Below are 22,856 nucleotides of genomic sequence, written 5' to 3'. Positions count from 1 at the left end.
CCTCGTTCGGAGCGCTGGGACACAACCTTGAGGGCCCTCAGTCAACTCCTGTTTCTTCGGCCTCTCCTCGGTCCCAGGGGCTGCACTCGGTGAAGAAATCCCTGCTCTCGAGAAGCTTTCTCTGCAGGTGTTGGGGATGGGATGGCGCAGGGAACACTGAAACAACAGAATCAATCCAGTAGTTTCTAAAGTGTTCGAAAATGGTGGGGAAAGGGGGAGACTTTCCATTGGGAAGTCAGGAAAGGCCTTTCAGAGACGACATTTTAAAATATTTTTATTGCCTTAACTTGTTTGGCTCAGTGGATAGAACGTCAGCCTGCAGACGGAAAGGTCCCAGGTTCAATTCCGCTCAAGGGCGTGTACCTTGGTTGTGGGCACATCCCCAGTAGGAGGTGTGCAGGAAGCAGCTGATCGGTGTTTTTCTCTCGTTGATGTTTCTAACTCTCTATCCCTCTCCCTTTCTCTCTGTAAAAAGTCAATAAAGTATATATTTTTAAAAATCTTTATTGTTGAAAGTATTGCATATGTCTGCCCCCGCCCCATGACCCCCTTCTAGGCGGTCCCAGGCCTTCACCACACTACTGTCTGTGTCCATGCATTATGCATATAGGCATACAGTTATTTAGTTGATCTCTTCTCTCTCACCACCCTGCCCTTCCACTCCTCTCCCCACCCCCACCCCTGCACCCCTCCCAACCCAGCCATTCTCCGCCTTTCCTCTGAGATTCCATGGTGTGTTCCATGCTTCTATGTCTCTGGATTTATTTTGCACAACAGTTTATTTTGTTCATTAGATTCCACGTATAAGTGAGATCATGTGATGCTTGTCTTTCTCTGGCTGGCTTATTCCACTTAGCATAATACTCTCGAGATCCCTCCATGCTGTCTCAAAGGGTAAGAGCTCCTTCTTTTTTACAGCTGCATAGAGGTTATTGTTTAGCTTCCTGGACTGTCACATCTGAGCTGAAAGCTGATGCATGAGAAGAAGGAAGCTTGGTGAAGACCTGGGGACGAGAACTGTAGGCTCAAAGAAAAGCTCGTGCAGAGATCGGAGGCAGGAGCCAGCTCAGTGTTTCAATTGGAGCCCTGCATGGAGGGGGAATGGGAGCAGGAGACGAGACTGCAAAGCCAAGGTCATGTGTGGCTGGGTAGGCCATGATAAGAGCTTTGGGTTTTTTCTGGTTGCAGTGATAAATCAGTGGAGGACTTTAATCTAGGAAATGCCCTGATCTGACTTCTTTTTTAATACATTGGATGAAGAATGGACAGGAGATAGAAGATTTGTTAGGGAGATAAATTAGGTGGCTTATGCAGTGATCCAGGCAAGAGGTGAGGGCATATGTAAGGAAGGCACTTATTCTGTTCCTAAGCAACTAGGCACTTGCTCCTAACTCAGTTTTCACCTTAGCTATTGTGTTGTCACAGAGCAGAAGATCTCCAGCCTGTTCTAGCAAGTGACATGGACTATTTCTCTGACTTCTGTGTTCCTAGTGCCTAGCACTGTGCCTGACACAGGCTCGGAAAATGCTGGCTGAATAAGTGAACCCTTAAATGTTAAACTGACATCACAATCAGAAAGTAGACCAAAAAGAGGAAGACATGGGATCAGGAAGTAGGAATTTCAACCCAAGGGAGGAGCAAAGGGAATTAGTAGGCAGCAGTACGACAGTCCTAGAGTTCAGCTGGTCCATAGTGGAACAAGCAAGAGACCCGGAGAGATAGTATCTAGAGGATGACCTAGCTGGACTATGAAATGTGTCTTGCAGTAACCGAGGTGAGAAATTGATTAGTAACAAATTCAAAGAAAAAGAAGTAGGCTAAGGTGTCTGCACTGACAAATGGGGGTGGTCTGAGACCTCCCTGCCAAGCTGGAAACCAGGGAAATGGCAGAGATCGACCAAAAGACCAGGCAGGGTCTCACCTTGGTGATGCAGACATGCCTGCAACGGATGCAAGATAAATTTCAGACCATGTCTCACCAGATCATTGGAAGAATTGATGATGCGACCACTCACATTGATGATCTAGAGAAAAACATTGCAGATCTCATGACCCAGGTTCGGGTGGAACAACGGGAAAGTGAAAACAAGACACCGGCTCCACAGAAGAGTTGAAGGTTGTTAATTTACACTGAAATCTGGAACATTGTTTTTACAAGCCAAGAGGAGACCAAATGGCTTTTGCAACTAACTACTATGTACAGACCTATTTTTAATAGAGTGTGCATTATTCTTATCACTTACTGTGTAGTTAGTTTATAGAGTGGTTCCCCCACTCCCCTCTCTCCCCAGTTTTTTTAGCATAACTTCACATCCTGGATGTTGGGCAGTTGTGCTATTAAGTATTAAAACTTTGGTGGTGCCTATGTAAAATTGTTGAATTTTTTAATGTTTTTGTATGAAGCCAGTTTTAATCATTCTTATTGTTTATTGATTTAAACAAGAGAGAAACGCATCTATTTGTTGTTCCACTCATTTATGCATTTATCGGCTGATTTTTGAATATGCCCTAACTGACGTACTGAACACCCAACCTGGGCGAAATGGGAGGCTGCTCTAACCAACAGCTACCTGGCCAAGGCTCTAGCATTCCTTTTGTATGTAGTAGTTGCTGTTTGATAAAAGTTGCTGTGTAATTTTTTTCTATTAGACATATAATAGATCCTTCATTATAATTAGACTGTGGGGTAACACATTTATAGAGTTTAGGGTCCTTCAATTCTCAACACAGAGTGACTATTGAGCTAACACCAAATAGTGTGTTGGTGATACATTTCAAATTTCTAAAAACATTTTAAAATTGTTATTCAGAAATACATATATATATATATATATATATATATATATATATAACTACTATGTTGCAAAAACTCAGACTTGAATGGAGATTTTTTTTTAAATATATTTTATTGATTTTTCACAGAGAGGAAGAGAGAGGGATAGAGAGAAACATCGATGAGAGAGAACCATCGATCAGCTGCCTCTTGCACACCCCCTACTGGGGATGTGCCCACAACCAAGGTACAGGCCCTTGCCCGGAATCAAACCCGGGACCTTTCAGTCTGCAGTCCGATGCTCTATCCACTGAGCCAAACCGGTCCCAGCTTGAATGGAGATTTTATGTATAAGTCCCTGAAGTCAGATGCTAAAGTAATGAAGAGTAGCCACTGCCACTTTAATGTGAAAAAAATCCTTAAGTACAGAAAATGACAGAATTGCCTAATGTAATGAGGCATTCATTAGAGTTTTGCATGAGATTTAAATACTTCTGAAGGACCCTACATTGTTCATCTAAAATAGTTACCATAGAAAATCTGGCAGGATTTTAAAACATAATTACTCCATCTTTTCTTTGAGCTACTAATTGGGGAAGAAAAAAAAAAACACAGAAAAGAAAAAGAGACCATATTAAGTTTGTGCTTGTTGCTTCACTCAAAAATAATAACTTGTAGTAGGCTCAAGATTTTAAGAAATTCTTTTTAACTATTTCTTAAATCTAAATTCTTACAGATTAACTTTTTTACTGATTATAGAAGACAAGGATAATAACTCTTGCCACTCAAAAATGCAGTGTTGGAGTGCTAAGTATTGACTGTGAAGGAGATCCATGTAATTATCCCAGCAATTCTGTATGGGGGGGAGGAGGATTGAAAAGTTAAGGAATGGTATTGTGCTTCATAGAGGAAAACCCTTCACAAATACAGTATTTGTGTTGTTGTTTTCTTAAAAGTTTCCATATCACCAGTCTTTAATGTATTGCAAAAGTTGAATAATATTAAGGAGGAAAAGAAAACTAAGAAAAATTAAAAAGATAGTTATTGGCTTCCAGAAAAACAAAGTTGTTCAATAATATAAATATCAATAACTGATTTAATCAAAATTGTGATTAACTGCCCTGACAGGTTTGGCTCAATGAATAGAGTACTGACCTGCAGATTGAAAGGTCCCAGGTTCCATTCCAGTCAAGGGCACATACTTTGGTTGCCGGCACATCCCTGGGGGGGGAGGGGGGGGGGCGGTGCTAGAGGCAGCTGATTGATGTTTCTACAATAGCTCTCTATCCCTTTCCTTTGATCCCCAGTAGGGGGCATGCAGGAGGCAGCCCATCAATGATTCTCTCATCACTGATATTTCTATTTCTCTCTTTCCTCTCTAAAATCAATTTTAAAAAAAATTTTTTAAAGAGAGAGAGAAATTTAACAAAAGTTATTCTGAGACATACATCAGTGCCCTCCAACACCTCATATAGTGTTTGAGAATATTTATTTACTGATTTTTTTTTTTTTTTTTCCTTAAGAAGTTCCCTTTGACTGAGTTATTAACTTTGAATACAAGTTTTGGTAGCTATTCAGCAAACCTTAATGAGAGGTTTAGAGAAGAGAAATAATTTTGCCACCGAGGCACAGCAAGTTAGTGCACTGGCAGTTGCACTTTCTACCCGCCTCTTATGCCGATGTGTCAAATGTTGATTCAGTGACACATTCACTGTATCAGTCAGGGTCTAGTCTGGGAAACACAAGACTCACCAGGCATTGCACCAAAGCAATTTTAATATAAGAAATTGACCAAACCAGTATTGGGGAACTGAAAACAAGCAGAAAGGGAACAAGGAGGTAACACACAGAGATGGTATCTTCAGGATGTAGGTATCACCTCTAGGACAGAGGGAGCAAAGGATCAGCATTGTCAGAACCTAAGAACCTAGAAATTTGGAGGAGGCACCCTGGAAACCTCTGAGCAGGGGTGCTGCCCGGCTGGTGCTCATGGTTCTGAGAAACACGATGAAGCAGTTCTGAGGATGTGAGACAGAGCGGAGACTGGCACTGCCAGGTGGAGACATTGCTGGGGCACTGCTGACAGGAACAGCAAGCGTCCAGGGAGCAGGTCCCTTCTCCACCTAATTTTACATCCTCTGGGCAGAGCCTTCGGAAAGCCAGCTGGCAGAATAGAAATGAGTTCCAGCATCACCGAGTCTGACATGCAATAACCTAATGACTGGCACAGCTGCATATCCCACCACCTGACATTAGCAACCTCAAAGCTGGGGCAAGAAGACAGCATGCTGTTTTCAATTCCAGCTGGCACCACTCACAGCTGAATTCTGGCTAATGTCCTGTGAGGCCAAAGGGTAAGGTTGGAATTGGTGTGAATAACTTTGAGTCACGTAATCTAGGTTCTTTGAACCAAGGTCATAAAGGAGAGATGGCTTCTTTTGCTGAAGACTTTCATCAAGGATTGATGGACATTCATAATATTTCCTCAACTTTGTTGGACTTCTGTTGCTGAGTAACACACACGCTTGCTTATAAACCTCTGATGCATCAGGGACACAAACTGAAATCTGACAGACTCGGGTATCATGCTTAGAGTTGGCTTCGTAGGAATTTCAGCTTCACAAAGAAAGCCATTTCTGCCCTGGCCAGTGCGTCTTAGGTAGTTGAGTATCGTCCTGTACACTGAAAGGTTGCCAGTTAAATTCCCGGTCAGGGCACATGCCCAGGTTGTGGGTTTGAGGCAGTCAATTGATGTTTCACTATCACATTAATGTTTCTCTCTTTCTCCCTCTCTTAAAAAAAAAAATTTTTTTTAAAGAAAGAAAGAAAGAGAGTAAACCGGTTTTGCTCAGTGGATAGAGCATCGGCCTGTGGACTGAAGGGTCCCAGGTTTGATTCCGGTCAAGGGCATATATCTGGGTTGCGGGCATGTCCTCAGTGGGGAGGTGGGGGTGTGCAGGAGGCAGCTGGTCAATGTTTCTCTCTCATCGATGTTTCTAGCTCACTATCCCTCTCCCTTCCTCTCTGTAAAAATAAAAAAAATAAAAAATAAATCAATAAAATATATTTTTTTAAAAAAGAAAGAAAGACATTTACTCCCCAAGATAGATTTGCTATAAATGTATGTGGATGTGTGTTACTGCCTTTATATTATTTTGTTCCAAACAATTGATATTACACCTTAGAAATATTTTGTGCTATGGTGCTTTTCCCATAGCCATGTAGAACAAGGGTTAACAAATGTTTTCTGTAAAGAGCCAAAGAGTAAAACCTTTGGACCGTGCAAGTCATTCCAGAGTGTCACAACTTGTCAACTCTGTCACTGCTGTGCAAAAGCAGCAGGGACTCCAGTCTATGAGTGAGCATGGCTCCGGGACAGCTTTACAGAAAAGGCGGTGGGCCACATCTAGACCACGGGCCTTAGTTGACTGACCCCTGGCCAAATGTGCCAAACACAGATGTCCGATGCTGATGATCGGCTTGCTTGTTAAAGGGAACACCAAGATGAGCTAGGAGATGTGTCCTGCCGTCAGTCCTGTGGTTGGGTTTTCAGTCCTTTCTTAGGTACATACTGCTGCCTTAGGTCTCCACAGCTCAAAATGAATGAAAACTTCCTAAGGTGTCTAGGCAATATAAAATCTTTGTCAGCCCTATTACCTGGTCACTTCATTCAAAATCATTGTTTTAAAGAAAAAAATCATTGTTCTTTTATGCTGAATTATCTTACTGATTGTGCCTATAGAGATCTTTTCACTTCAGTTTTCTGTCACTTGCTGCTGGTCTGCCTGTGAATACAGGTGCCAGCATGTCTTTAAATTACCAGAGATAGCTATCATCTGTGTGACATAGCAAACATCTAATCGCCAAACATCTGTTTTTCTTGTTGTCCTATAAATTTCCCTCCTCCCCCTGGAAGCCCCATGCCCCTGTCCCATTTCTTACAATGACATATCCACATACCTAAGGCTCTTGGGTCTCATATTTTTTTTAATGGGGCTCCTGTATGTATGTAATATATTTTTTAAATATATTTTATTGATTTTTTTTACAGAGAGGAAGGGAGAAGAATAGAGAGCTAGAAACATTGATGAGAGAGGAACATCGATCAGCTGCCTCCTGCACACCCCCTACTGGGGATGTGCCCGCAACCAATATATATGCCCTTGACTGGAATCGAACCTGGGACCTCTCAGTCCGCAGGCCGACGCTCTAGCCACTGAGCCAAACCAGTTTCGGCATGTATGTATGTATGTAATTTAATTTGTTTTTCACCCTAGCTGCTTTGGTTCAGTGGATAGAGCGTCAGCCTGTGGACTGGAGAGTCCCAGGTTCGATTTCAGTCAGGGGCACATGCTCAAGTTGCAGGCTCAATCCCCCAGTAGGGGGCATGCAGGAGGCAGACAGTGATCCTCTCTCATCATTGATGTTTCTATCTCTCTCTCTCTCTTCTTCTCTGAAATCAATAAAAAATATATTTTTTAAAAAAGAAAAACAATGTTTTTCTTCTGTTAATCTGTCTTATGTCGATTTAATTATTAGATAAGCCAAAAGAACCTGAAATAGTAGATGAAAATTTTTTCCTTCCCAACTGAGGCCTTTTTGAAATATTGGTAGGTACTTTGCAGGGTCACATTTAGAAGTTTACAGAGCCTTGGCCGTTTGGTTCAGTAGTTAGAGTGCTGGCCTGAGAACCAAAGGATCTTGGGTTCGATTCCTAGTCAAGGACATGTACCTCCTTTGCAGGTTTGATCCCTGGCCCTTGTTGGGGTGAGAGTGGGAGGCAACCAATTGATGGGTCTCTCTCACATTGGTGTTTCTCTCCCCCTCCCCACCCCCCCCCCACACACACACACCCTCCCTCTCTCTTTCTCTCTGGCACTCCTTCCTCCCTTCCACTCTGTCTAAAAATCAATGGGAAAAATATTCTCAGGTGAGGATTATAAAATAATAATATACCTGGATGGGGTGACTCAAAGGTTGAGCATCGACAGATGAACCAGGAGGTCACAGTTCAATTCCCAGTGGAAGAGTGCAGAGGCAGTGATTGATGATTCTCTCTCATCATTGATGTTTCTGTCTCCCTCTCCTCTCCCTTCCTCATTCTGAAATCAATAAAAATATTTCAAAATAATAGTAATAATAACAGAAGTTAACAAAAAAATCAAAGAAAAAAATGTCATTTCTTAAAAATAAGTAGGAATAGGTTTTCAGTTGGTTTTTTTTTTTAAATATTTTTACTGCTTTCAGAGAGGAAGGGAGAGGGAGAGAGAAATTTAAGCATGATTTTTGCAGAGAGAATCACTGATAGGGCTGCACCCTATTAGGGATCGAACCCACACCCGGGCATATGCCCTGACCAGGAATTGGACCAGTAATCTCTTGATTCATGGGTTGATGCTCAATCACTGAGCAATATGGCTGGGCAATGTCATTATTTTTAAATAATCCATCCCTACTATACAAAAAAAGAATATGTTCCTACCCATTTTATTCATTCATCCATTTCACAATTAATTATAAATGGCTATATATGCACTGTCCTAGGAACTGGGTTTAGCAGTGAACAAACATACTAAAACTCCTTGGCCTCGAGAAGTTTACATTCTGACTCTACCCAGTTGGGTTCAGTGGATACAGTGTTGGCATGTGGTCTGAAGAGTCTTGGATTAGATTCTCCGCCTCAGTTGCAGGCTCGATCTCCAGCCCCAGTCAGGGTGCACATGGAAGGCAACCTATTGATGTGTCCATCTCACATTGAAGTTTCTCTCTCTGTGTCTCTACCTCTCCCTTCCACTTTCTCTAAAAATCAATGGAAAAAATCACCTCAGGTGAGGATTAACAACAACAACAACAAAAATAATTCTAGTCTGTCAGTGTTTGAAAAATAACTGAAAAAATGTTTATTTGAAATAAAACCACAAGCAGATGTATCGTTCACTCATTTGAAATAACATATGCACTCTCACCACACTTCAGTTTAGCTACAAAAGTGAGACTAGGTGCTAAACTATATTTGGTGGTGTCTACTGCCATCCAGTGGAAATGAATTGACATTATAACAAGTGCCTCATTTATGTGGTTGTTCTCAAAGTGCTCTAAATAGACATTATTATGCTAGTTCGTTTTGACTTTTAAGAAAAACTTCATATCACTGGGCTTACTATGATCCAGGCACTATACATGATCTTATTTATTCCTCATAACAATCTTATGTGATACATATGTATTGCCTGTGCGGTGATTACATTTACAGATGAGGAAGCTAAGGCCAAGAGAACTATAGAAACATATTCAAACTCTTATAAACATATTGAAACAGATTATGAGCAGGATCATCAGGTTTTAAACCCAGGCACACATCACTAATATAAATCATCATCATTATTTTCTTCGTCTTCATTATCATCTTCACTATCACAAAATGTTGTGATTATATGCTAGGCATTTTCCTAAGTCCTTTAAAGAATTACAGTAACTTAACCCTCATAACAGCTCTTCTATTGTTAGTTATAGTTCCCATGTTGTTCATTAGATTCCCAGAACTTGTCCATCTTATAACTATAATAGAAGTTTGTACCCTTTGGCCAGCATCGCCCCATTTCCCCTACCCACACAAACCCCCAACCCCAGCCACAGACAGACACCGTTCTATGCTCTGTTCCTATGAGTTTGGTTTTATTCAGATTCCACATTTAAGTGAATTCATACAGTATTTGTCTTTATCTGTGTTGTTGAAGCCTTGATGGAAACATATCAAGGTGAAAAAACAAAGAACAACCCATGCTAAGAGACTAAACAAGGCCCATCTGGTTTCTCAATGAAGAAGCTACTGATGAATGTGATGAGTACAATTTCTGTGAGTAATGGAAACTGACAGCGGATTTCATAATGTGGGGGAATAGAGTGGAACTAGCTATTCCTCTTTTTCTAGAAAGACAGAGAAAAAAACAGTAGCTATGGCCGATGAGAGGGGGAAATGAAAGTGAGGCAAGGAAGATGACAGACTATGTGACACTTATTTGGTTTGGTTTGGTTTGGCATGGGCAAGACCCAAGTCTATGATTTATGCAGAAAGGGAAGGGTGTGACGGGAGACTTCTCTTCTAAATATACAAACATGTGTACTGAACGTCAACTGTGTGGCCACTCCAGGGATAAATATGACACAGTCTCCAGCTTTAAGGATCTCATAGTCTTGAGTACTAAAGGACCTGTGTGGCTCTCCCTGAAACCTTGAGAAGGTAGTAAACTGAGCATGGATTAGTGATGAGCAATCTTTCTTCCATGAGGCCCAATTTGGGAAAGATATATATATATTCCCCAGTTTTCTTTGCAATTATGTTTAAGCATTCTTTTTCATTTTTAATTTTGTTATTTATTTGAAAGAAAGGGAGGGAAGGAGAGAAGAGAGGGAGGGAAAGAGAGAGAAAGAGGGAGAGAGAGAGAGAGAGAGAGAGAGAGAGAGAGAGAGAGAGAGAGAGAGAGAGAGAGAGAGGGATCAACTTGTTGTTCCACCCACTCATGCACTCATTGGTTGATTCTTGTCTTTGCTCTTACCAGAAATCAAATGCACTACCTTGGTATGTCGGGACGACACTCTAACCATCTGAGCTACCCAGCCAGGGCTTAAGCATGTTTTCTCTCATAGAGTGTTGGCCTGCAAACTCAAGGGTCCCGAGTTCGATTCCGATCAAGGGCACACGCCTGGGTTACAGGTTTCATCCACAATGTGGGGTGTGCAGGAGGCAGCCAATCAATGATTCTCTTTCATCACTGATGTTTCTAATTTCTCTCTCCCTCTGCCTTCCTCTCTGAAATATATATATATATATATATATATATATATATATATATATATATATATATATATATTTTTTTTTTATTTTTATTTTTTTTTTTAATTCTTTCTGTCACTGAAGGGTCCCATTTTTTGGCTAAAATTCAGGGAAGAGATTTGGCATCAGAAAGCCATCACTGAAGGGGAACAACCACAAAAACTCTAGCCCTGGGGGCAAGGTCCCACTCTACAATGGATTGTCCACTGCTAGGCACCTGGGGCTTTCCAACCTGGTGACCTTCTGTGCCTGGTGGCAACTGCAGGAGAAGGGTTGCTGACTCAGTGGGAGCACAGGCCGCTGTGGAGTGAAGTGACAGAGTGCAGGGCAGGAATGAAGGGGACAGGGATGCCTACCTAAAAGAGAAATTTCATCCTCCCCTATCTCCGCTCAGCCTAAAACCAGTTGACAGAGAATAAAAGGTTTGAGCCCCACCCAGCCCATCCTCTGAAAGAACTCACCACCACATGAAGTTGCTGTAGAGATTTCTGGAAGAGTTGAAGGTCAATCCTCTTCCAATTCTGGTCCTGAAAGGTAACTATTATCCCCTTGTATCTCATTCATATGCAAATATTCTGAAGCACAGCAATCAAAGAACTAGCCCTGGGGAGTCAACAAGATTAAGACAAGCAATGAAGGTGCCCCTTGCAGCTTTAAAAGGGCCTAGGAGATGCAGAATCCTGAAGATTCAGGGATGTCTTCTGCCACTTGGCTTTCTGGGAGTTCACCCCACCTACCCTTGGGCTAATGCTTCCCCTGTTCTCAGAATTCTTCTTCCTCCCTGGGACAGTCTGGACCATCTCAAAGCAGCCTGGCCCAAATGAAGAAAGAACGATTCTACTTGCTTCCTACGAGGGTGAGTGTTGACACCAGCACAGATGGTGAATTGCTGTAGGCAGTTAGACAAGAGCAGAGTAAGGACAAAGATGGACCAGATATAGAGGTCACAGGTTGGAAAGCTCCAGGAGCCTAGTAATTGTAGGGTGGGGCCTTGCCCCCAGGGTGACCTATCCCCTCCTACCTTACTGCTGGTCTTGCAGTTTGGACCCCGAGACCTTTCCTCCATAGAGATTGCATCTAGGCCTCAGTTGTATTTTAGCTCCAGGTCCAGAAAAGCAACAAAACCAGCCGTGGCTGACCTCAGGACCAGCTGCATTGAATAATGACCCCTGCTCTGGTGCTGACGAACCAATCAGTGGAGGCCACACCCTGAAAGGACACACCTGGAAGGATACTGAATGTTTTATTGAGATCTTTCCCTGGGCCTGGCTGGCGTGGCTCAGTGGTTGAGCTTCATCCCATAAAGCAGGAGGCCACAGTTCGTTTCTGTGCCCAGGTTGCATCTTCAACTCGTTTGGGGCATGCAGGAGGCAGCCAGTCAATGATTCTCTCTCGTCATATATGTTTCTATCTCTCTCTCCCTTTCCCTTGAGAGAGCAGGGCAGGGCGAAGCGAACTCCTGACTAGAACCCTGACTCCACTCTGGGGCAGGGCGGAGTTATTCTCCATTTTGTGTAACTGGATCCTAGCCCTCACCCAACCAATCAGGGTCAGCCAAAGCAGTGGCATCACCACCGATGTAAAACCCCCAGGCTGGGCTAAATTCGCTCTCTCTTCCGCCATGCTATCGGCTTGAGTGGGACAGAGTCCTTGCTAGCATGGAAGAGGCTCTTTTGTTTATTGCATTGGACTTGGCTCTCTGGTGGTCCTTGGGGTTCACAAAGTCTGGGCATAACACCCTTACTTCTCTGAAATCAATAAAAATATATTTAATAAAAATATATATATTTTTAATATATATTAATATATATATATATATTTTAATTTATATATATCTTTTCCTGGGACCTTTCCTAACATATCCATCCTTAAAACCCTTAAGATGGAGGACCCTGTCCCTCTCCCTTCAAGGAGTATGCCCGTGCCTTTCCTTTCCCTCTCCATTTCCCTTTTCCTTCCCCTCCCCACTCGCCGGGCACATGACCAGTAGTTTCCTCTCTCACAAGCTCCAAAGGCCCTTTCTTTACCTCTAGAACTTTTTTCCTAAGCTCATTTCGTCTAGGAATTACTTTTTCTACCTCTGAAATTTACCCAATAAATGTTTTCTTATAGTTTGGATCTGGACTTTGAATTATTTCCTAGCCAGAACCCAAGTACCGAGGTTGCTGAGCCCAGGTTTGGTCTGACCTCATGGGTCACATCACATGGATCACATCACATGGGTCACACACCTGCCTACAACACATTCAGAAGTGGCTCTTCTGGAGAATGGCCTTCTAATGGTCCCATCCATATGAGAAGCCCAACTATGTACTGTCTTCAATTGTTTTCTGATACCTTAATAATTAAGGCTCATGCACCTCAGCAAGGTGGGTTAAAAACTTTTATTTTCTTGAAAGTTTCCTGCCTGCAGCCACTCCTCAATCTGGGCAAGCTTCCCCCCCCCCCCCCCCCCCCATCCTCCTCCTCAGCTTCCCAAGCTCACCTTCACCTCTAGAAACCTGCTTGCCAACATGCACAACCCCTGCCAAGCCTGGGCCCTCCCAAGAAACAGGTCTGAAACGTCACATTCTCCAAAAGACAAGCCAAGCCCTCATGAATGACTTCTTTCTCTTCACTTCTATGGTAAAATGTACAAAACGTCCTCATTCACACCGTCATTCAGAAAGTATTTATGAAGGCTTATTGCATGCATGCCTGAAGGTTTTGTAAGGTACACCAGCAATTCCAGGAAGGATAAAGTGGACAGTCTTTCCCAAGGAGCTCTAAGTTCAGTGAGGGAAGATGGCATGTAAACACATTACTACATGGTAGGTGCTATGCTCAGGTCCCAAGTACCAGGAAAATCAACCCAGATTTTGGGGTCCTGGAAAGGCTTTCTGGGAAGAGGATTGGGGAGGGTATTTCAGGCAGGTGAGTGTACAGGTAAAGGTGTGGAGAGAGGCCCTGGCCTAGGTAAGGAATACCAGTGAGTGAGCTGGGCTGGAGGGCAAGGTCCGGCGGGGCACGGGAAAGGTGGCATGAGGCTGGAGTGGAGAGCAGAGGCCAGAGTGTGAATGATCTTTTGAGCCTTGTTAAGGGGTTTGTCCTTGATCTTTCAAGCAGACAGGCCATTTAAGAAAATTATTCTGGCTAGGCCAGTTTAGTTCAGTGGTTGAACGTCATCCTATGAACCAAGAGGTCATGGTCCCATTCCCAGTCAGGCACATGCCCAGGTTGCAGGCTCCATTCCTATTGTGGGTAATGTGGAGGTAAGATTAGCAAACCAAGGCCCCAGGGCCCTTCTCTGTGGGAAGTGGGGCCCTGAGGTCCCAGTCTGCAGTCCGGATCTCAGCACAGCCGCGGGCATGGGAGGTTAGAATTCTCAGGTGTGCATTACATGGAGGAGACAATGACTTGGGAGCGGTGAAACAGGTCTCTACACTGTTATGCAAACTCTTCCATTAAGTTTCTGTCTCACCCTAATTGCAAATCCAGATGAAGACACTAAAAAGAAAGAGAATTACAGCCCAATATCCCTGTTGAACATAGATGCTAAAATTCTCAACAAAATTCTAGCAAATCGGATCCAGCATTACATTAGAAAGATGTAATGACCAAGTGAGATTTATTCCAGGAATACAAGGCTGGTGCAATATCCGAAAATCAATAAACATGATACATCACATAAACAAACTGAGAGACAAAAATCACATAATCATATCAATTGATTCAGAAAAGGCATTTGACAAAATCCAACACCCTTTCTTGATAAAAACTCTCAGCAAAGTGGGAATAAAAGGATCATACCTCAATATAAAAGCCTTATATGACAAACCTACAGCTAACATCATACTCAATGGGCAAAAACTAAAACCATTTCCCTTAAGAACAGCAACAATACAGGGATGCCCACTTTCACTACTCCTGTTTGACATAGTACTGGAAGTGCTAGCCATAGTGATCAGACAAAAAGAAGAAATAAAAAACATCCAAATTGGAAAAGAAGAAGTAAAATTGTCAATAATCACACATGATATGATACTGTACATAGAAAATCCTAAAGACTCCATCAAAAAACTACTAGATTTAATAAATGAATTTGGCAATGTAGCAGAATACAAAATAATACCCAGAAATCTATACTTTTTTATACACTAATAATGAACTCACAAAATGAAAAAAAAACAAAAAACAATCCCACCAAAACCAGTTTGGCTCAGTGAACAGAGGATTGGCCTGCGGACTGAAAGATCCCAGGTTCGATTCTGATCAAGGGCATGTACCTTGGTTGCGGGCACATTCCCTTTTGGGGGTGTGCAAGAGGCAGCTGATCAATGATTCTCTCTCATCGATGTTTCTAACTCTCTATCCTTCTCTCTTCCTCTCTGTAAAAAATCAATAAAATATACTTTTTTTTTTAAATGTAGAAGCTATGTTAAAAGTCAAGAAAAATAAATAAATAAATAAAAACAATCCCATTTACCATTGCAACAACAAAAAAAAAATTAAGATACCTAGAAATAAATTTAACCAAGAGGATCTGTACTCAGAAAATTACAGGATGCTGAAAAAAGAAATAGAGGAAGACTTAAACAAATGGAAGAATATACTATGTTCAACATCATTAAAATGTCCATCCTACCCAAAGCAATATACAGATTCAATGCAATCCCCATTAAAGTACCAACAACATACTTCAAAGATCTAGAACAAACTCTCCAAAAATTCATCTGGAATAAAAAAAAAAAAAAAAAAAACAACCCCAAATAACTGCAGCAATCTTAAGAAGAACAAAGTTAGAAGGATCATAATACCATATATCAAGTTATACTACAAAGTCACTGTTCTCAAAACTTCCTGGTTCTGGCACAAGAACAGTCATATAGACCAATGGAACAGAACAGAGAATCCAGAAATTGACCCAAACCATATGCTCAATTAATATTTAGCAAAGGAGGAAAGAACATCTAATATAATCAAGACAGTCTCTTCAATAAATGGTGTTGGGAAAATTGGACAGATACATGAAAAAAATGAAACTAGACCACCAACTTACACCATACACAAAAATAAACTCAAAATGAATAAAGAACTTAATGTTAGGTGAAAACCATAAAAATCCTTAAAAAAAAGCCATAGGCAGAAAAATAGCAGACATTTGCCAATGTTATCTCTGATAAGGGTTTAATCTCCAAAATTATAGGGAACTCATACAATTAACAAAAGGAAGATAAACAATCTAATCAAAAAATGGGCAAAGGACCTAAATAGACACTTTTCAAAAGAAAATATACAGAAGGCTGAGAGACAAATGAAAACATGCTCAAAGTCACTAATTATTCAAGAGATACAAATCAAAACAACAATGAGGTAGCATCTCATACCTGTCAGAATGGCTATCATCAACAAATCAACAAGCAAGTGCTGGAGAGGATGTGGAGAAAAGGAACCCTCATGCACTGTTGATGGGTATGCAGACTGGTGCAGCCACTGTGGAGAAACATGTGGAGCCATGTTTAATATTTTAGAGTTTCCTCAAAATATTAAACATGGAACTCCCATTTGACCCAGTGATCCCACTTCTAGGAATATATCCCAAAAAATCAGAAACACCAACCAGAAAGAATATACGCACCCCTATGTTCATAGCAACACAATTTACAACAGCTAAGCTTTTGTAAAGAAAAATATCACATGATCTCACTCATTTGTGTAATGTAATGAACAATGTAAACTGATGAACAAAAATAGAACCAGAGTCATAGAAGCATCAAACAGACTGTCCAACCCATGAGGGAAGGTGAGGGGTGAGGGGGTAAGAGATCAACCAAAGGACTTGTATGCATGCATAGGAGCAAAGCCAATGGACATAGATGGGAGGGGTGGGGTGAGAGCATGTGCTGGGGTGGGGGCGGCAGGGGAGAGGTCAATGAGGGAAAAAGGAGAATTATGTAATACTTTAAACAATAAATAATTTAATTTTTTTTTAAAAAAAGCAAGCACATTGGTAGACTGGTGCCAGTCACACAGTAAGCCCTCCGGAAGTGTTAACCAGTTGGGATAGTTCACAGAGAAAACCTGAGGATGCCCTGATCTCACCTCTCAACATGAGATTGTGTCAGCCACTCAACCCTGAAGAAGCAAACCACACCGGAAATCTGAAGTCCCTCTGATGGTGGTCTCGGCCTCATTCCTTCCCTGTGAGCCTGACCTCCCTGTCCAGGTCCTGGTCTCAGAGCAAAATCCCAACCCCCAGACTCCTCTCCAAACCTCCATATAGTTCAGGGGCCCCTCCTCATCCTCTTCCGGGACCAGGAAGTGCACACTCAGTTTCCCCACAGATCGGCCCTTGTCCCAAGCTGGGACAGGAGAGAATAGGACAAAATAACCTGATGACCTCTCGAGTCAGGAGTTGACATGGAGCCAGGGTCACTGTAGATCTGTGCCCTTTTTAGAACAAAAACACTTTCCAGTGTTGTCTTTGCAGTGCAATGCAAAGTCAATATTGGTTAGGAGATATGAACTCTGACCCTGGGAGGTCCCCCCCTTGCATCCGAATTTAAGATTAACAAACCAAGGTGACAGGGCCCTTCCCTGTGGGAAGGGAGGCCCCATGGTCCCAGCCTGCAGGCTGGACGCTCAGCACAGTCACCAGGTGTGGTGTGTTAGAATTCTCAGGTGTGCATTAGGTAGAGGAGACAATGGCTTGGGAGTGGTGAAACACACAAACTGCTACACAAACTCTGCCATTAAGTTTCTGTCTTCAGTACCTATATTTCCCAATTTTAATCTTTCTACAAGTTCCCTAAGTGCAAAGGGGAAAAGGAGCCCCTTTTTCATATTTCCATTCTCAAAGTTTGCCCACCACTGGATGAGAGCATTGTCCCAATGCACCAAGATTTTGGGTTCAATCCAGGGTCAAGGCACATTTAAGAATCAACCAATGAATGCATAAATGAGTGGAACAACAAGTCAATGTTCCTCCCTCCCTCTCTCTCTCTCTCTCTCTCTCTCTCTAATATATATATATATATATATATATATATATATATATATATATATATATATTTTTTTTTTTTTTCCTCTCAAAATCAATTAAAAAGCAAGCATACATTTATTATCTCACAGTTTCAATGTGTCAGAAATCCAGACTTCACTGGCCTTTCTACTTCAGGAGCTATCACAAAGTGTCAATCAAGGTGTTGATCAAAGACAACTCCAGGTTCAATTGGACTAGAACCATCTTCAAGTTCACTCAGTGATGTTGGTAGAATTCAGTTCCTTGTGCGCTATTGGTCCGAGGTTTGCTGTCAGTTCTTTGACAGGCAGCCTTCTCCATCGGAGCAGGCATAAAAGAAGAATAAAAAATACCAGTAAGATGAAACTCACAGAAGGAAACCAAAATGTCCCCCCCAAATATGGCCCTCTGATATAAAAAATTATTTTGAACTGAAGGCAATTGAGAACAAATACTAGAAAACCCCTCTGCCCTCCCTGTATTTGCCTAAAAGTAAGACACAAATATTTAAAGGTGTCCCTCTTTTCCTTTCAGGAAGGACAAAAGTTTATCAGTTCATACTTATATCACCTGGAAATGGCTCCTACAAAAGACACTTTACTAACTAGTCTTACTCTTCCATTAGTTTCCTACATATTTACCTTTCCACCCTTGGAAGGCTAAAATGACTTTTGTCCTATCATTCCTCTACAAATTTATAGCTCTTCCTGAAAGGTACTATATAGACCACAGTTATAAGCCACCTTTTTAAAAAATATATATTTTATTGATTTTTAGAGAGAGAATAAGGGAAAGGGAGAGAAAGAAACATCAATGTGAGAGCTAACATCAATTGGCTGCCCCCCTGCACTCCGCCTACTGAAATCAAATTTTTGGACTGGAACCCAAATTCTTAGTCCACCAGAATCAAAGAATAAATCCACAAACAGAAGATGGTATGGCAAAGGTGGAAATTTACTAAAAAACAAGTACAGACTCCCACGTAGGGAGGGGGAAGAGTCCCACAGAACTGACTCCCAGGTGGGGAGGGGAAATGGGTCCCACTGAGTTCCTTTTCCCTGTGGCTTATAAAGGCTGCAGATCCTGGTGCCTTGATACCCTCTCTGATTGGTCACTTTTCTTTTACACTGGTTACTATAGTAACTGCTAGGCTCAAAGGTTGAACCTCACACAGGACAGGTGAGGTTCTCCCTCCTTCCTTATTGTTTTCCTATTCCCTTTGGGCTTTCTTCTTCTCCTTCTGGATGAAGGGCTTCCTCCTCTTTATTTTGTAAATATAGACCTTTTGCTGTTCCCAGCTTCCTCATTCTATGGAAATGTACCTTTTGCAGCTTTTCAGCTTCCCTATTCTAGGGAAATATACCTTCTGCTGCTCTGCAGTCCTGTGTTCCTCCATGGTCCCCTTAATTTCCAAAATTTCTATAATTTCCTAAAACCTGTCTTTTTCACCCCCCAAAATTCCTGTTTCACTACCAGGGATCAAGCCTACAACCTAGGCATGTTTGTGCCTTTGGCTGGGAATTGAACTGGCAACCTTTTGGTGCATGGGACAACACCAACCAACTGAACCACTTTAGCCAGGGCCTAAGCTGTGTCTTTGACTTACTCTTTTCCTGAGTCCTTCCCATGTACATATAAGATATTCGCATTACTATCTCGGTTTGTTTTTCTTTTGTTAACCTGTGCCTTTATTACAGAGGCTTCTGCTGAGAATTTAGAAGCAAAAGGGTTTTTTTCCTCTCCTACAGTAACCTCGTGAGAGAAGTTTCAATCCATCACTCTTGCCATATTCTGTTCCTTAGAAGTGAGTCATTAAGGAGAAAAGTCCAAGGATGTAAATACCAGGAAGCAGAGATCACTAGGAGCCATGTGAGAACTGTCTGCCGTACTTATAAACCGTGATCCTCAGACACTTGAGCAGCCATTTCAGCCTTGCACTGAATGGTAAAAAGTTGAATTGGCTGATATGCCTGTTGTTCCCCACGGAGACAGAATAAGGGACAATCTGCCTTCTTATTTTAGCTCTCATGTGATAAATAAGTGTCCTTTCCAAGATCTATTGATATTTAGTTGCACATTGTCCACATTTTTGTGTGTTTTGCTGGTGATTTTTCTGTTTATGCCCCCCCCCCCCAAAAAAAAAACACAAATAAACAAAAAACCACACATACACATTAAGTGCTAAGTATTGCCTATTGTTCCTACCTGAAAAAAGATTGTGCTGAAACCGGTTTGGCTCAGTGGATAGAGTGTCTGCCTGCGGACTGAAAGGTCCCATGTTGGATCCCGGTCAAGGGCATGTACCTTGGTTGCGGGCACATCCCCAGTAGGGGGTGTGCAAGAGGCAGCTGATTGATGACTCTCTCATCGATGTTTCTAACTCTCTATCCCTCTCTTCCTCTCTTTAAAAAAAAATCAATAAAATATATTTAAAAAAGAAAGAAAAGAAAAAAGATTGTGATGAACCTTAAGGAGAAAATACATGTGCTAGATGAGCTTCATTTGGGTATGAGTTATAGCATTGTTGGACATAAATTCAATGTTAATCAATCTACAATATATCTATAATAGTAAAAAAGTGATATACTATTGTAATTACACTGGACAGCCGAATGACCTTCCAGAAGAAGCTGGGGCTGAGGGCTAGGCAGGCAGTCCTGCGAGGGCCAAGCCCCTTGCACAAATTTTGTGCATCAGGCCTCTAGTCCATAAATAATAAAAGCATAATATGCTAATTAGACTAGACATCCTTCTGGACCACCTTCCGGATGAAGCCAGGTGGATGCCAGAAGGAAGTGAGTGCCAGAGGGAAGCCTATGTCCTGGTGCCAGAGGAAGTGAGTGCCAGAGGGAAGCCTATGTCCTGGTGCCAGAAGGAAGTGAGTGCCAGAAGGAAGCTGGTGCCAGCAGCCGGGGGAAGGAAGGCCTACTCTTGCACAGATTTCATGCATCGGGCCTCTAGTATTAACTAAGATCTCAGAATTCTGATATGTAGAGTATGTCTGTTAACCTATACAATCTGTCACCTTCACACCCATTAAAAATTACTTTCCAAGTACCTTGTGTCCTATTTGCCAGTGGTTTTGAAACCTCCATGCTGAGCTTTGTGACGTGAGGTTAGAATTCTTCAGATTACATTGCATCTTTGTCAGCTGGCTGCTGTTAGGTTCTGCCAACAGGGGACACTAGGGAGACTTGAAGGCAGGAGGAGGAAGCTGGAACTTTGGCCAGCAATGCCTCTTTGCCCTGGCAGGGCCAACAGCAGATGCCCAGAGCCTGCAGCTTCTTTTCCAGGCTCCCTAAGCTGCCCCCTAAGCTACTCCCATTGAGTCTCCGCACTGCCATAGTACCTCTCCTGGAGTAAGGTAGCTGCTACTGCAGGCATTACCTCGGAGTCACCACCTTGCCCCTTTGCTTTTCAGTCCTTTACTGTCTGAATCACTAATTTAATTTCCAAATCAAATTCTCTCTGTAGAATTACCTACTACAGTTTCTATGTTCCTTGACCTTAACTGATATATAGAAATTCCTTAACTTTTTATTTTGAAATGATTTTAAACTTCTAAGAACAGTACAGAGAAATTTTGGATACCTTTTACACCCCTTAACTCAAGTTCATCCTTTGTTTTTCATTGATTGAAGTGAAATTCACATAATATAAAATTAACCATTTTTAAAGTGAGTAATTAGTGTCAATAGTACATTTACAATGAATCCATCAAATTTTGACATTTTGCCACATTTGCTTTATAATTCACTATATATATATGTATACATATATATGCACTAGAGGCCCAGTGCACAAAATTCATGCATGGGGGTGGGGGGATGTCCCTCAGCCCAGCCTGCACTTTCTCCAATCTAGGACCCCTCTCACAATCCAGGACTGCTGGTTCCTAAACTGCTCGACTGCCTGCCTGCCTGCCTGCCTGATTGCCCCTAACTGCTTCTGCCTGCCAGCCTAATCACCTCTAACCACTCCCCTGCCAGCCTGATTGATGCCTAACTACTCCCCTGCTGGCCAGATTGCCCCTAATTGCCCTCCCCTTGCCAGCCTGGTCAACCCCAACTGCCCTCCCCTGCTAGCCTGGTCACCCCCAACTGTCCTCTCTTTTTAGGCCTAGTCCCTCCCCACTGCCCTCTCCTGATGGCCTGATCGCCCACAACTGCCCTCCCCTGCCAACCATCTTGTGGCAGCCATCTTGTGTCCACATGGGGGCAGCCATCTTGTGTATTGAGAGACAGTCAATTTGCATATTACCTCTTCATTATATAGGATGTATAATTATGCATGCTTATTTTTTGTCAACCATTTGAGAGTAAGTTGCATGCACATTCCTTTACTCTTACTATAATTACATGTACTTCTGAAGAACAATATGTCAGATAGAGCCATTGGTACGTTACTTTTATCTAATCTACAATCCATAATTTGATTTTGTGAATTGTCCCAATAATATCCTTTGTAATATTAATTTTCCTATTAGTGCAAAACCCAGTCCAGAAAGACATACTGAATGCAGATGTTATGTCTGTTTAGTCTCTTTTAATGGGGAACAGTCAGCTTTTCATAACATTGACATTTAAAAAATATATATTTTATTGAGCTCTCTCGGGTCCTCGTTTCCAAGATGACCAAGAAAAGAAGGAATAACGGTTATGCCAAAAAAGGCCGAGGCCATGTGCAGCCTATTTGTTGCACCAACTGTGCCTGGTGCGTGCCCAAGGACAAGGTCATTAAGAAGTTTGTCATTCGAAACATAGTGGAGGCTGCGGCCGTCAGGGACATCTCTGAAGCCAGTGTCTTTGACGCCTGTGCTTCCCAGGCTGTATGTGAAGCTGCACTACTGTGTGAGCTGTGCCATTCACAGCAAGGTAGTCAGGAATTGGTCTCTTGAAGCCCGAAAGGACCGAACACCCCCACCTTGATTTAGGCCTGCACCACGACCTCCACCAAAGCCCATGTAAGGGACTAAGACTTTAAAGAGTGAAGAAAAGTTCTCTGGGGGAAAATAAATGGAAGTTATATTTCAAAAAATAAATAAATAAATAAATATATTTTATTGATTTTTTACAGAGGGGAAGAGAGAGGGATAGAGAGTTAGAGACATCGATGAAAGAGAATCATTGATCAGCTGCCTCTTGCACACCTCCCACTGGGGATGTGCCCGCAACCAAGGTACATGCCCTTGACCTGGGACCCTTAAATCCACAGGCTGACGCTCTATCGACTGAGCCAAACTGGTTTTG

The 22,856-nt window shown here is 42.2% G+C and overlaps 1 protein-coding gene and 1 pseudogene across 2 annotated transcripts; both read left to right on the top strand.

Annotated features, from left to right (window-relative positions):
- Window positions 1-1,883: 1,883 nt before the first annotated feature.
- On the top strand, window positions 1,884-2,255 carry LOC311629809 (heat shock factor-binding protein 1-like; the record flags this gene model as incomplete). The annotated part of the gene is made up of 1 exon (XM_084898259.1): window positions 1,884-2,255. The coding sequence occupies one exon, from the start codon at window positions 1,884-1,886 to the stop codon at window positions 2,112-2,114; it is 231 nt and encodes a 76-aa protein (XP_084754385.1). The 3' UTR covers window positions 2,115-2,255.
- Window positions 2,256-22,218: 19,963 nt separating this feature from the next.
- Window positions 22,219-22,574, top strand: LOC311626149 (small ribosomal subunit protein eS26-like; annotated as a pseudogene). Its single transcript has one exon. The product of its transcript is annotated as a small ribosomal subunit protein eS26-like (transcript).
- The last annotated feature ends 282 nt before the right edge of the window (window positions 22,575-22,856 follow it).

Source organism: Pipistrellus hanaki (genome assembly GCF_964339955.1).
Source record: "Pipistrellus hanaki genome assembly, chromosome: 1".
In the NCBI taxonomy this organism is placed as follows: Eukaryota; Metazoa; Chordata; class Mammalia; order Chiroptera; family Vespertilionidae; genus Pipistrellus; species Pipistrellus hanaki.
Note: the sequence above shows the minus strand (reverse complement) of the source record. Positions and strands in the feature narration are given on the sequence as shown.